Here is a 13,673-nt window from a genome sequence, read left to right as displayed (position 1 = left end):
TGGCCGTAGTCGCGTGGCCTGCAACGACTGGCTCCTTTCCGGCTCAGACCTCTCGACGAGCCGTGCCCGCTTCGTTCCAGGCCAGAGTCCTGGTCCAGGCATGCAACATGGGGCATCACTGATCGCGAGGGGGGTCTCATGAGTGGCTGTCGACGTTGACGTGCTCAGCTGCAAGGTCGCTGCCCCCCGTGTACGAGCCGAGCCATGGTTGGTCGTCCATTCCAGAACGCCTAAGGGGCCATCGAAGAGAGAGAAGGAGTAGGGAGACGCCACAAGCCCCCGTTGACGGCTGTTCACTGCCGCGGCCATGTCTTCCTACAAGAATTAACAGCGAACTGCGGCAACCTCACGATGCCGGCTTCGCGACACCTCCATGTTGAGCGATGGCCACATGCAAGGGCTGAGGCGGCATTACCCCAACCTCCTCCTCTGCAAGGCGTCATAGTACCTTGGCGAGGTCATTTATGCCCCCCCCCCCCCTCTCGGGTGAGACAGATTAATCTGTCTCGAGATACACTGGTCTGCAGTCGGTGCAACCGTGGCCAGCTGCGGGGGGGGAGAGGGGGATTTTGAGGGGGGGGCCAAGGACGGCCGCGTCCATTGCGTGGTTGGGGAAACTTGAGTCCAGCAGTCGTCCTTCCCCGCCTGTTCACTTCCGAGGTGCGTGAGTGGCCGAAGCTTCGAGATCCATAGTCTCTCGCTGGACTCTCGAGCCATCAGGGTGGACAAACAGGCCGGGCAATTAGAGACGAACCAGCAGCAACGGCAGAGATCGACTGGCCGGTCTCTCTCTACCCCCCTCAATGGCGAGTCGAACGGTCAGGTGGCCACCGGACAGTGGCGCCGCTGCGCTCAGCCAGCTCGGCCCTTTTCGCCTTCGGAGATGAATACATGGCCCGGCTGTATCCCATTTTCGCGGGCCATCTCCTGTTTGCGGTCGGTCGGTCTCATCGCCGTCTGCCATCTAGCAGGTTCGGACCTAGCAGGTTAGGACGAGGCCTGCTGCTTGGCACAAAGGCAGGTCGCACAGAGGAGGAACAAGCTCATCCGAGCCCAAGATCAAGCCGCTGGCCACAGCGTCACGGACGCAACCACACGCCGCCTCCAGGCTGCGGCTCCAGCAGGGAAACGTGCGACACCACCCGCGCATGCTTGCGCCAGAGCCTAAACGCCAAGGAGACACAGGGCTCCCAACGTGGGAAATGGGGAGAGAAAGGCGTCTGTGGCGGCGTTTCGCCTTGCGCCGCCGGTTGGTCCAGAAGGCAATGGCCAAGGCAGCCTCTCGTCTCGCTCGACGCAGCCGCTTCCTTTCGGGACGTGGCTGGAGCCTCGGCGAGCTGACCATCAGATGATATACAAGTCCCAGAACCCCCGGAGGAAAGCGCGAACTACGGGTAAGCCGTCGAGGTGACGGCTTCTTGAGCCAATCGGGAATCAGATCGCCGGCCGTTTAGATGTGGGCTTCTGTCAGATATCGCGTCTCGTGTGAAATGACATATCAAGCTTACCCGGAGCTTACAGTGCCAACATCGGTACAAGGTGGTGGCATCGTCTGATGTGCCCATCCCTCTCTCCATCTCTCCCTCTCTCCCTCTCTCCATCTCTCCCTCTCTCCCTCTCTCCCTCTCTCCCTCTCTCCCTTTGCCGCCTCGACCCCGCCTTGCCGTCATGCCTCCGCGGAAGCAGCGGCGATGGAAGGTCGCGATCCGGCCCCACGACATTCTGTACCGTTTCCGTTTCCGTTTCAGGGAACCGCGATGCATGTGCAGTAGATATACATGTCTCTGTGCTGTTGGCATGTATGTACGAAGCATTCGTACATGCTTGCAGCAGCCATACATGTAGGCTTGCCTAATATCAGCCAGCCGTACTCGGAGTCGACGGACAAACCTCGCCAACTCTCTGGTCCAACGTCGAGTCGAGCTGTCAGTCGCCGAAATGGCGTTGTCGAGCGGCACAGGCGTGCAAAGTGAAGTCCCGGTAACCTTCCGCGACATCCACTTCCAAGCTGCCGCCAGGAGGGTGGCCTGACATCTGGCCATGGAGAGAGATACGGCCTCCTCTGCAAGTCGGACCTTCCTCTGCCGAGGTGGCTTTCGACAGCACGTTGCCGGCATAGGCTGCTACGTAGTCTGCAGGTATCAACGATTTGGATAAGGTGGCCGTGTCTCTGCTTCCACCCCAAGTAGCTAGTACCTGCACTCGGGTGTAGGAATACCTGCCGGAACGCCTGGGGATAGTCGTATCCGTAGACACACACACATGCCTATTTATACCTGTGCATGTACGGAGTACGAATACGGTGTACATGCTACAATGCCATGGTGTATGCACTTGGTTGCCTCTAGAAGCAGGGTCTCGGCAGGGGTCCCGGCCAGGGTTCACTTGTGAGCTCTTTGGGGTGCAAAAACGAGGCCAGCCATCGGCCGTTCGGCGGGGAACGGCGTCGGCGGGTGGACTGGACTGGAATGAGCCTTGAGCGAGCAAGAGACGATGCTCAACGTCGGGAGAAGAAATCCCAGCCATTCATCGCGTGCCCGTACCGATGATTGATTTACACACCCAGCCAGTTTTTGTAGTGCCTTGGTACAGGGTATGCCGGGCCACGGAGAAGAGCAGAGGACGGTGCTATTCCCGACATCTGGCAGGGTGCTCGAGGATACGAGCAAAAGGAGTGACTACAAACCGTCAATGGCTCCCAAGATACGGGGTCGCCCTTGACAGAGACGAGACATTTCGAGAAATCTGGCGTTGCGCCAGCATCCAGAGCCCGCCTGCCTTGCGTCTTGAAGAGTTGCTGCCTCGCTGTGGCTTTCCGCCCAGGGCCTCGTTGTGGTTCCATCACTTGAGCCAACGGTGACATGATCCATTCCGACGTGCCACCTGGCCCGTAGGACAAATCAGGCCTTCCGGGGACGCCTGGAAGAGCACAGCAGCGCGGGGTTCTGGCGGTGGAGTTGGCGAGATTGTGTGTAGTGGAACAGCGCCAGGCGTTGCGTCGTGGTGCGTCTACGGCTCAGGCACGCCCGGCGGTAACAGAACGGATGCTACGCCACGGCGTCGGCGTCGTGGCTTCCGGTGGCATTGCAAGCCGCGGGGGAGGTGTGCAGGCGTTGAGACTGCGATTCTTTGATCCGCACGACGACGACGGCCGACCACTGTGCGGTGCCAGGCAGTGCTGCACTGTGCCCTGCGGATGTGGGGGCTTGCAATGGTTGATTCGGATGGCAGACGGAAAAGGGGGAAGCTGAGGAGATAAATGTCTGCTGATGAAGCAAAAGCTCTGGTGGTGAAATTTGAGGGCGATAAGGAGCCAACATTATGATTCATCGATCACTGCAACGCCGGGGGAAGGCCACTACTCCGTCTACTCCGTCGGCGCCTGCCAATCAAACAGCCCTGACGATCCAGGCTGGCGAGCCACCAGCACAAAATCTTCCTTCCGCCACGTTCCCATTCGCTCGGCCCCTGGACCCTTTGCCGCGGGCGAGGGGCTCAAATGACCTCGTCCATTTTGCCAGACGGCAAATCGATGCGGAGCAAGTTGATCCCAATATGCACGCAGCGGCTACGAATCACATGGTCGCTGGAACCAGTACGTGGCACCACGGGCTACACCCACCCCCAGCCCACACTCTCCCTCCCTCGGCGCGCTCGAAGCTTTCGAGAAGGTCTCAGCTGAGCATGGACCAAGAGAGCATACAGTTGCAGCTGGATGGCGTGGTGCTGGGCCCAGGACGTCGAGGGGGAAAAAGCACAACTCTCCTTTCTGGCCAAGGCAGGCCGAACGCACAGCTGAGCAGTTTCTTCGCATGTACAACCGCATTTGCCGCTCCGCTCGTCTGCTTTGCGCGAGGGTCGTATCAACAGAAGCCTTTTCCCGTGCGAGGTGCGCCTTATGCGAACGACATCGGCGCGTGCCTTGCAGCCATCGGGCTCCCGATCTGCCTCTGGCCTCGTCTGCAGCCGTTCACGACGACGGAAAAGCATGCAAGCGTGCATTCTACACATCATGTACCACGTTGGGGCCCCTTTTTCAGTTCCGTGGGGCGCGCTACTTGGTCGAGTGGAGCGCAATGTTTTCCATGACCGACGGCTGTTTCCTTTTTCCCCATGCCACTTGATCGCCCCCCGGCCTCCCTCCTCCCGCAATCGCAAGTACATTCCGCACCCGGTGGCAAACAGCCCCCAAGACGAGTGCGTGCCGTGGCTGCTGTTGGATCAGATCAATCCAGCCCACCGGGAGTCCAGCCAGCCACCCGCCCTGCAGAGGATGCCACCTCCAGCAAGGACGTCTCGAGATCCTGGTGCGAGATGTGGCGCCATGCGACGCTACCGACCGTATTCTTGCTAGTTCCTGATGCTAGCTCAAGAAAGGCAAACATTTATTCTCCGGGTCCAGGCCGCGACCAACCATTCAAAGGCTACGGTATCGCTCCGTGCCCACGCACAGCGCCGGGGAACGGAACCGCACTCCGTCACGACCGGGTAGCCGGGTCACCTCCGCGGGAGCCTGCCATTGTGGATTGATGAGCCGGGCCACTCCAGGTGCTAACGCTGGACCTTGCGCTGCTCCGCTGGCGATGACGACAGCAAATGTGCTGTTGGCCGGCCCAGCCCCGCCAAGCCCCGAGCGTGTACAGTACATTAACAGCACACTGTCCGGAACTCATGCTCCCCGTCCGGGACGGCTGCCCAGGCGCAATGGCACCGCCAACCACTCTCTGCCTGACCGATTACTTGTTCGGGCTGCGTGGGGGATCACAAGGCCCGAAAACAGGCGGTGAGCGAGACAGCCAAAACGGCCGCCCTCGCAGCCTAATAAAATGCACCGTACTTACGAAGCACATTCGCTTGGGAGGACGCGGACTGTTGGTGGGAAGGCATCCAGGGGGGGGAGGGGTGTGGAAAATGGGGGGTTCGATGCACCGTCGCCAAGTAAGCCAACGAGCTTGCGACGAGATGCAGCAGCCCAGCGCTTTCACGCCCAGGCCGTTATGATCGATGGCTGCAAGAGAAGCGAAACGTCGTTCGTGTAACCCTGCCGCCCTTCACCAAAGGTCGACCAGTGCTTTAATTACTAGGTGCGACCAAGTCGTCGGGTTTGGCAGAGCTACGAGCTGCCGGCCTGCTACAGTACTGTTGGTATTGCTGCATGACATGCATGCTGCCACATGTAGGGCAAGGTCCATGCCTGGTCTACGGAGGCCTCAAGTTGTTGGATCAAGACGGACAAGGCCCGGACGGCCTGGAATCCTCTTCCTCCGGGTCCCTCACCGGCCAGCCAAGCACCTGATTGTCGGCATCAGTCACGCAACTGTATCACCTTGACACCCCGGTCTTGCTGACACCGGGAAAGGGTTGGCGAGTGCATCCTTGACCTCCGGAGCTGTGATTCGGCCAGCACAAGGCGCTTTTGTTGGCCAGCGAAGCATCCGACGCGAGGCTCGGCAGACAAGCAACGCAGTGGAGGACGGGCCCCCATTTGACAGCGGAACTCGCCCCCGAGTACCTGTGCCCTACCCCATGCTCTCCCTGCCAGCGCTGTGGAGCCGGCAGCAGGTCCCGGGGACTCTGCCGTAAGGCCCAGAGCACTGGACCGGAATCAATGGACGCTCTCCAATGGCAGACGGCGCACCCCCCCCCTTTTCATGCCTTTCCAGGACTGTAGGTACAGTAGATGTTGGCAGCCCGACCAGGGTTCTCCAGAAGCAATGGGACCCCCCAAGCTACCGTAGCGTCTAATCATGCTTGGCGCAGCCGCGAGCAGACTTCCGTCTCTCGCCCGTCTCTTGCCCGTCTCCTGCTCGCTCGAAACTGCCCAAAAGGAAGCAGCATGGCAGTCTATCACCGCCATTCCTGCCCTCGACCCCCCCACTCAAAGAAGAAATTCCTAGGAGCCCCGTGTCCGTGTCCCCGGACATGTAGTGGGATGTGGCGGGACTTGGCTCCCGGCGACGACCATTTCCTCGGGTCCTGTGGGTGCGCTGGCCCGGCCGGACGTTTGTCCAGAAGTCGCTCTACCAAGCTTCAGCTGACAGGAGACGTGTGCAATGCCTTGGGCTTCGTAGGTATATGGCCTACTGCGTACGGAGTACTAACAACTGAAACAGCGCCCGGAGTCACAGCCCGTTATAACTTACTTCCTTACGTCAGAGGGGCGGGGGTTTTCCACCACGTGGCTGATGTACAACTGCACTCCCCGCAAGGGAGCAAATGCGTAGTTGGCCTTGTGACTCCCGCCCTTTGAATCGCAGAGCCAGTGGCAGCCGACCGAAGCTCGCCGTGGTTCGCCGAGTCATGGGCTTCAGCCAGCTCCGGAGCTCGAATGCTGCCTCCGACGCTTCCCAATCAACCAAAGTCCAAGCCTGAAGACTAGCCTCACGTCTATCCTGCGCGACCGAGCCTGCAAGCCGCATCATGGCCAGATCCACCGCGCCTTTGGGCACTGCCTGCGCAGGAACGAAGCTCCGCCGTGGCCCGGGCTGTGTGACGCGAGCGTACAGCATCAGTGACCAGGAGGCCGTGGCTGCAGTGGACTGGGTGCGCTCTTGGATTTGTGCCGAACGGCATGTTTGCCGAATAGGTGTGTGCAGCCGAGTCCGTCGCTTGGCCGCGGATCGCCTTCCCTACAGTACTGTCTATGCATTCTCACGTCGGTCGGCGGATCGCGCGCGAAATTGGGTTGTCAGCAAAGTCCGTGTAACAAGTGTACGTGGCCGGGTACGGGCACAGTACATACAAGGAATGCAGCACGCAAGACGTCGGCGGAAGGATGCAGATCTGACGGCGGGTAACCCCGGCCGAGTACTACGTCTACAAACGTGCCGGCCGTGGCACACGATTGCCAGCACGGAACCCTATCCAGACCGGACGGCTCCTTGGCCCCTATCGGATCTCATGGACAGCCACGTTGCGAGCTGCGACGCCACGCGCACACACCTTGCCAGGTCGATGGCACGCAGCCAAGCTTGGCGAACTCGGTGGAATGGGAAGCGTGCGTGGCCGTCGACGACTCACGGTGCCAGAGTCCACTGAGCGAGCCGGGCAGCGTGTAGGCAATTTATTCGCGGCCTGGACGGGCCCGGAACTGGACCCTGTCATCACCGTTGTGCCAAGAAGCGCTGCTCGCGCCGAGACGACCGCTGGGTCGGTTTGTACGGACGGCTTGGCCCGGACAACGGCACCAGACAGACGAGTTGGATACATTCCGCGTGCATGTGTACATGCGTGCCTTGCTTCCTAGGTTCCTTGGCTTTCGGCCAGGGCCCGATGCCGTGGCCCATCTCGTCCATGGAAATCTGCCCGTCAGGCTATCTAGTTGCACAACCGACGTCCGCCTCACTGCAACATTCACCGCCTCGCCTCGCCCGTCTGCAGCCCGACCGCTGTCTTGCTGGCTGTCCTGGCCAACGTCACGGCGGTGGCTCCCGATGTTTGGACAGGACAAAGACATTTCGGCGGCCCTGGTTGGGCTCAGATTGCTGTATCGTACATACGGGAGCGGCCGGGGCAATCCTGGAATACCGCATCCGGTGGAAGTGGAGGGGTGTGGACAACAAGGCCAGGACGAGGCCAGACAAGGCACCCCCCCCTTGACTGACTTGCTGTGCAGTATATTGCGAAGCAGTCAAGGCATGGCACCCGTGTTTCGTCACCTGCGCCGTTGGCGAAAAAGCAACCGGGCGAGCGAAGACGCAAAAGCACAACAGCCCAAAGAGACGTGAGCGAGGAAGCCCACACGGATCACTCGACCTTTGGCCAAGGGCGCGGCCGTGGCTGCGTTGCATGGCTTGTCCGTTGCATCATGACCCAACGGACCGTCAGGGGGGGCGCGGGGCGTACAGACTTGGGGTAGATACAGTACACGGTCAAGGCGCATCGCACATGGGCTTTCGTCATGAGTCGGCGGTTCATGGCGAAGCGGTAAGATATGCGAGTCAAGGTGGACGAGTCGGCATGCACAACGGACAAGGGCAACGGAAGTGCAGAAGCCAGCCCGTCACCCGTCGTGGCCAGCGGGGCCGTGCATGTGCTGCTGAGTCCCGACGACAGTCACTACTCACTACGGGGTGTGCGCCTGAAAATATTGGCGCTGAAGAAGACGAAGAAGAATAAGCAGTGACCGGGGGCCCGGCGAGGAAAAAGCAACAGGCAAGCTGTCAGCAAAGGTGAGCTTTTTGCATGTTTGGCGGGCCGGTACGGGGGGGGAACTTGGGCCGGAAGTAGCGGCAGGGCCTGGCGGTGGGGTCAAGGCACATGGGCCACGGGAGGCTGCCGTACCGTGCTCGTACCGCCTGTGCTCGGCAAGGCAGGATGGTATCGGCTGTCCGGGCCCCCGGTAGAGCAAGCCCCCAAAGGGATACATGCAGCATCAGCCTGGTCCCGCACACCGGATGCCCCCCACCCCTTTTCCCGATTGCTAAATTGCGTCGGACGGTACATGGCTTTGTTGCGGGCGGTCGAGATGCGAGATGGGCCGAAGTTCAAGACCGACAATCGAGGCGGCGGCCAGGGAGGTCCGGACGCCCACACAAGTACCTGTCACACAGGTAGGTACTGTACCTAGCGGAGGGCGGAGGGACAGTTGCAGATACAGGGCAGCGAGCCATGCAGCCCGCCTGCCTACCTACCTCATACCCAGCGGTAACTGCATCTTTTGCTCAAAGTGCCGTTTTTTCCTTTGCCCGCTTGCACATTGATTCATCAGCAAGTCTCACCCTGCGAGGCAATGGAGGAGGCAACTTGGCAACGTGTGCTCGTACATGTGCGTACCGGGCTGCCTTGTATTGCTTTTCAGACACGACCGCATCTCGCTTCTGCCGATTTCTCGTGCCTCGTCAGGGGACAACAGCTGACAGATGGGTTGACCGGAGGTAAGGTAATGGCAGGTATCGTACCTCGGACATGCTGGACTTGGCATACCTGGTGCGCGAGGTACCGGCCTTGTTGTACATACATGATGGTTGACAAGTTGCATGCGTCTACCGAGGGCAAGGCAACGTGATGGATACCTGCCTTGGGTAGGCTGCGGGTTCATGCCTACAAGAATGGCTGGCAAGGTACCTAGCTGGGCATCTATTACGCGTATCTACAGTACATCTAGACATGGTGCTGTGGTAATGTAAGGCACAGGGGGACTGAGGCGGCTGGTACTTGGTGGGTACGCGCGGCTTTGCGGCTTTGGGACGAGTCCCCTTTCGCTGCTTGCCTTGGTGATACATGGGTACTCCGTACATGGGAGGCGGATACTTGGAATAGAACCGGGGCAAGACAGCCCTGTCACCGCCGCCGCCTTTCCTCGTCCACTGGCAACGACGATGACGATGACGGCGCAGAAGCAAGCGAGCTGGAGGCACCTTTGCGGTACAGTGCCGAGTCCCTTTGCCAGCTCACCTCGCCCCCCCTTGTTGTGTGTTTGTGTTTGCGTGTGTTTGCGTGTGATTCCCACCCCCGTTGGTTTCTTCTTCTCTTCTTCTTCTTCTTCCTTTCTTTTTTCTGCTGTTGCCGCCCACCTCTCTTATGTATGTACTCCGTACATGCCCACTGCGACGCTCTTTGCCTTCCTTGCCTTGGCTTGGCTGCCAACTCCGTACTGTACCCCGTGCGTACATGCCTGCATTCAACTGGGCCTTTTCTGACGAGAGAGCCTTGCTGCCGGCAAGGATACCCTGCCCCATCGGCTCAATGACAAGGGGCGTACCAAGAAAGTATACCTGCTGGATATATGCGTGCTTTGCGCACAGGCACTTGTGCTCGACAGTCTGGATTGACCGGCTAGTAAGATGTTGCTCACTTGGCAGGTAGGTAGTCTGTAACTACCAGTAGGTGAGAGTTGGGGAAAGTCAAGATGAGACAGGCCGGCAGCAATCTGTAGTGCCCTATGTGCTTGTGCGTGTGTCTAGAGTCTAGGGATGTATGTATGTGCAGTATTATGGCTGGGTTTATTATCCACACGCCCCTCCCCCGGACGTTGTGGCTACTGCAAAGGCAAAGAGAAGCACTCCCAGCTCCAACTGTTCCTTGCACGGTACTTGGCCGCTACCTCAGCACCACCTCACCCGGCCTGACCTGTTTTCCTTCTCAACCCTTTCTTTTTTATTCTTTTTTAGTTTTTCTGCTCGGCGCAAGGCTCATGGGCCCCACGCACGGCCCAATGTCGTGCCCCCCGGTCCTGGGGGCTGGTGTGAGCCAACTTCGCCGCATCCATCGTCGTGCTTGCCTTCCGCTTGGATGTAATAGGGGAAATCCGAGGGCCCTTTTCTCATGTCACCGCCCGTTCTAATCTGGTGCCGGCCTTGGCCCAACGGGTACCGAGATTCATGTAGCAACCCCGGACGTGGAGGGGCCGCGACGGAAGCCAAGCAACCAAGTCAAGTACCTTTGCTTCTTGCTCCTTCTTCTCCTTCTGCCTCTCCTTGTTTCCTTCCCTCTGTCGCTACTGGCTCGCGCCTGCTTTCCCTCTCGCTACTTCCCTTGCCGCCTGCCTCCATACGTGTGTTTGTATACCGATGAGTTGTACCTGTACGCCTGCCAATGTGCTCGAGGTACCTGTTCCGCCAACATCCAACTCCGTGCTTTCCCCCTTCTTCCTTCTTATATGCCTCGACACTCCCGCTCTTCATCTCCAGCTCTCCTCGTCCCTTTTTTCTGCCGAGCCTTCCAAACGCTTTAAGAAACTTGCTTCCTTCATGGCCACACTTGGCGTCTTCCCTTTCACCTGACTCGTCTGTCTCCAACACCTCGTCGAACAGCTACCCCTTCGCCCGTCAAGGCCACCTGCCCAAGCGCTCAAGGTCCTGTTTGTGTGCTGTAGTTGGCCAGGTCGCTCCTGTTCCCGCGATACCAACCTGGTGTGGCCCGTCTTGCCTCTCCGCTCCATCTCCTCTGCCGTAAGGCAAGCCAGCCCGGACCACGCCTCGCCGGCAACGTGCCTTGTCGCGCGCGAGCTTGCTGGAAGCCCACGCTCGCGCCAGCCGGACCAGGTGACGCACAGTTGGCTCGCCCCAGGCCGAGACTTGGGCTGTTGACGACAGCATGAGAAGAGACATGTCGCCCGCTGCGGCTCGCCCCGGGACACGGGGAGGACAGAAGCCGCCGTTTCCGACCAAGCAGATGTTTGTTTTAGGTACGGACCCTCGCACCAATCGTCGTCCTCGGCCCCCCCCTTTGGGACGACGTTGTCAGCCAGCCCCGGTACTGACGCAGTCGTGCCACAGCATGCTGCAGGATATGCGAGCCCATCGCTTTCATGTCCATCTTCCCCTACATCTACTACATGATTGAGGACTTCCACATCACAGATGACGCCAGCCAAATCTCCGTCTATGCCGGCATGGTCACCTCGGCCTTCACCCTGGCTGAATTCGCTACCGGCGTCATGTGGGGGAGGTTGAGCGACAAGATCGGACGCAAGCCCGTGCTCCTGGCCGGACTACTCGGAACTGCCCTCAGCGTCCTGGTCTTTGGCTTCGCCCCGAGCTTGCCAATTGCGCTCTTTGCGCGTGCTCTCGGCGGTCTCCTCAACGGGTATGGCATCCATGGCTGATCCCCTTGTTGGTGCCGGCGTCGCTGACTTTGGGGGCTCAGAAACATTGGCGTCCTGCAGACCACGGTTGCCGAGTTGGTCACGGTGAGAGAGCAGCAGCGTGAGTGCCCCGGGAAATGCTGGCTCTTGTTCTTTTTTTGGTCCTCGGGAGACGGCCCGCTGACTAGTCGCAGCTCGGGCTTACACCATCATGCCCATGGTCTGGTGTATCGGGTGCGTTCTCCCAGCGGCTTAATGACTAGGTGCAAGCTCTCATTATGGCGTATAGATCCATCATCGGCCCCATGATTGGCGGAGCCCTGGCACGGCCCTGCATCAGCTACCCGGAATTGTTTCCTCGCGGCACCATCTGGGATCGATATCCCTACCTGCTACCCAATCTGTTCAGTGCCGCCACCGTCTTCATCGGTGTCGTCGTTGGCTTCCTGTTCCTCGAAGAGACGCACGCCGCGCAGAAGCTGCAGAGGGATCGGGGTCGGGAGCTCGGATCGCGTATCGCCGCCTTGTTTCGAAGAGCCACAGTCTGCAAGTGCCGCGGACGCTCCCTAGAGAAGCAGGGTCTGCTCACAGTCGACGTATCAAAGGGAGAATACGGCGCCCTGGATGGCTGTTCTCGAGCCAACGCCACGATGAGCGACGAAGACGAGCCGCTGCCCGCATATCGGAGTTGCGAAAACTCACCCAAGCTCGCACCTCAAGCCGGTCCGGGCCGGGCGGCAGCCGTTGCATCTCCGAGCCCGGGGCCTCAGTCCGGCCAGAAGAGCAGGATCTTCACCAAGCCCGTCATCCTGAACATTATTTCGTACGGCATCTTGGCCTTGTGCGTCTCTCCGAATCCGGCCCCCTCAGACTTGTCACTAACAAAGGACCAGCCACACAATGACCTTTGACCAGCTCTTTCCCGTTTTTCTGAGCACCTCTTCGCCCAAGGATCCGGTGGTCGAGCTGCCTTTCAAGTTTGTCGACGGGTTCGGCCTCGAGACCAAGACCATCGGCGTCATCATGTCGGTCCAGGGCGTCTACTCACTCTTGTCCAACTACGTCATCGTCCCGCCCGTGACGAGGCGGCTGGGCTCGCTCCGGCTCTTCCGAATGCTGGCCTTCTCGTACTTTGCCCTCTATCTCGTCACGCCGTACCTGGTGCTGATCCCGGAGAGATTGAGGATGCCGGCCGTCTATGCTCTGGTCATTTGGAAGTGCACGTACGCGACCATGGCGTACCCGAACAACGCGATTCTCCTGGCAAATTCGGCGCCGAACAAGCAGGTTCTCGGCACCATCAACGGAATCGCCGCGTCGACGGCAAGCCTGTGCCGGGCTCTCGGCCCTACCGTGTCGGGGATCCTGTACGCGGTGGGCTTGCGGACGGGATACTCTGGGCTGGCGTGGTGGTTCAGCGGGCTTGTCACCATTGCTGGCGCCTATCTGAGCTCCCAAATCACGGAGGGCGAGACCAAGCCTGCCGTTGCCGAGGACGAGGAAGCCTTGCTGGACGATCGGCTTCTGTACGACGAAGACGAGACCTCCTGACAGGCCCGGGTGGCGGGAAGTCGTTTGGCCCGCGCCAGACGTTTCTGTCCGAGATGTCGGTGTCCGCCTTATCCCCTCTTTTATATTTCCCCGTTTTTTCTCATCTTTTCCTATCGCTGTCGTTTGCGATTTAGTCAACGAATTTGTTGATGCCCAATACCCATTTTTTATTCGGCGGCAGCGACGGGAGACTGGCGTTGGCTGAGATTTTGCAAGATGACAGGACATGTCTGGGCGGCTTATAGACAAAATGTTTTAACTCGTGCGAGGACGAGAGACGGGTTGGGGTCTGGAAGCATGACAAATGGTGCATGCTGCGGTCCATTTGGTGTTCTGAGGATTCTTGGGGTCAGAAACTGGCCCCAGTTCTTGACTGGGAAGTAAAGCAATGGCAACATTGCGTGGGGCAACGGGCGTTGTGCACAGGCAGGGATGGACGGGCTCGGGCAATAGAGAGTACAAGGATACACGATCGTTGAAGCCCTCATGATTCTAGAAGGGGGGCATATCTGTTGCACATGGGCGCCCAAGAGTATAGAGGCTTGCGCACACGCGCAACGAGATGCAGGCTGGACCTGGGCCTGTGTGATGAGAC

General features: G+C 59.5%; 1 protein-coding gene across 1 annotated transcript; it reads left to right on the top strand.

Moving 5' to 3' along the window:
* Positions 1 to 11,049: 11,049 nt before the first annotated feature.
* HRG_03702 (major facilitator superfamily domain-containing protein) lies at positions 11,050 to 13,078 on the top strand (the record flags this gene model as incomplete). The annotated part of the gene is made up of 7 exons (XM_044862173.1): positions 11,050 to 11,128; positions 11,220 to 11,529; positions 11,590 to 11,648; positions 11,722 to 11,761; positions 11,817 to 12,073; positions 12,119 to 12,368; positions 12,415 to 13,078. The coding sequence occupies 7 exons, from the start codon at positions 11,050 to 11,052 to the stop codon at positions 13,076 to 13,078; spliced, it is 1,659 nt and encodes a 552-aa protein (XP_044723199.1).
* Between the last annotated feature and the right edge of the window lie 595 nt (positions 13,079 to 13,673).

The sequence above is a fragment of the Hirsutella rhossiliensis genome, assembly GCF_020360975.1.
Source record: "Hirsutella rhossiliensis strain HR02 chromosome Unknown scaffold00003, whole genome shotgun sequence".
Taxonomy (NCBI): domain Eukaryota; kingdom Fungi; phylum Ascomycota; class Sordariomycetes; order Hypocreales; family Ophiocordycipitaceae; genus Hirsutella; species Hirsutella rhossiliensis.
This window is presented reverse-complemented; position numbering and strand designations above follow the sequence as displayed.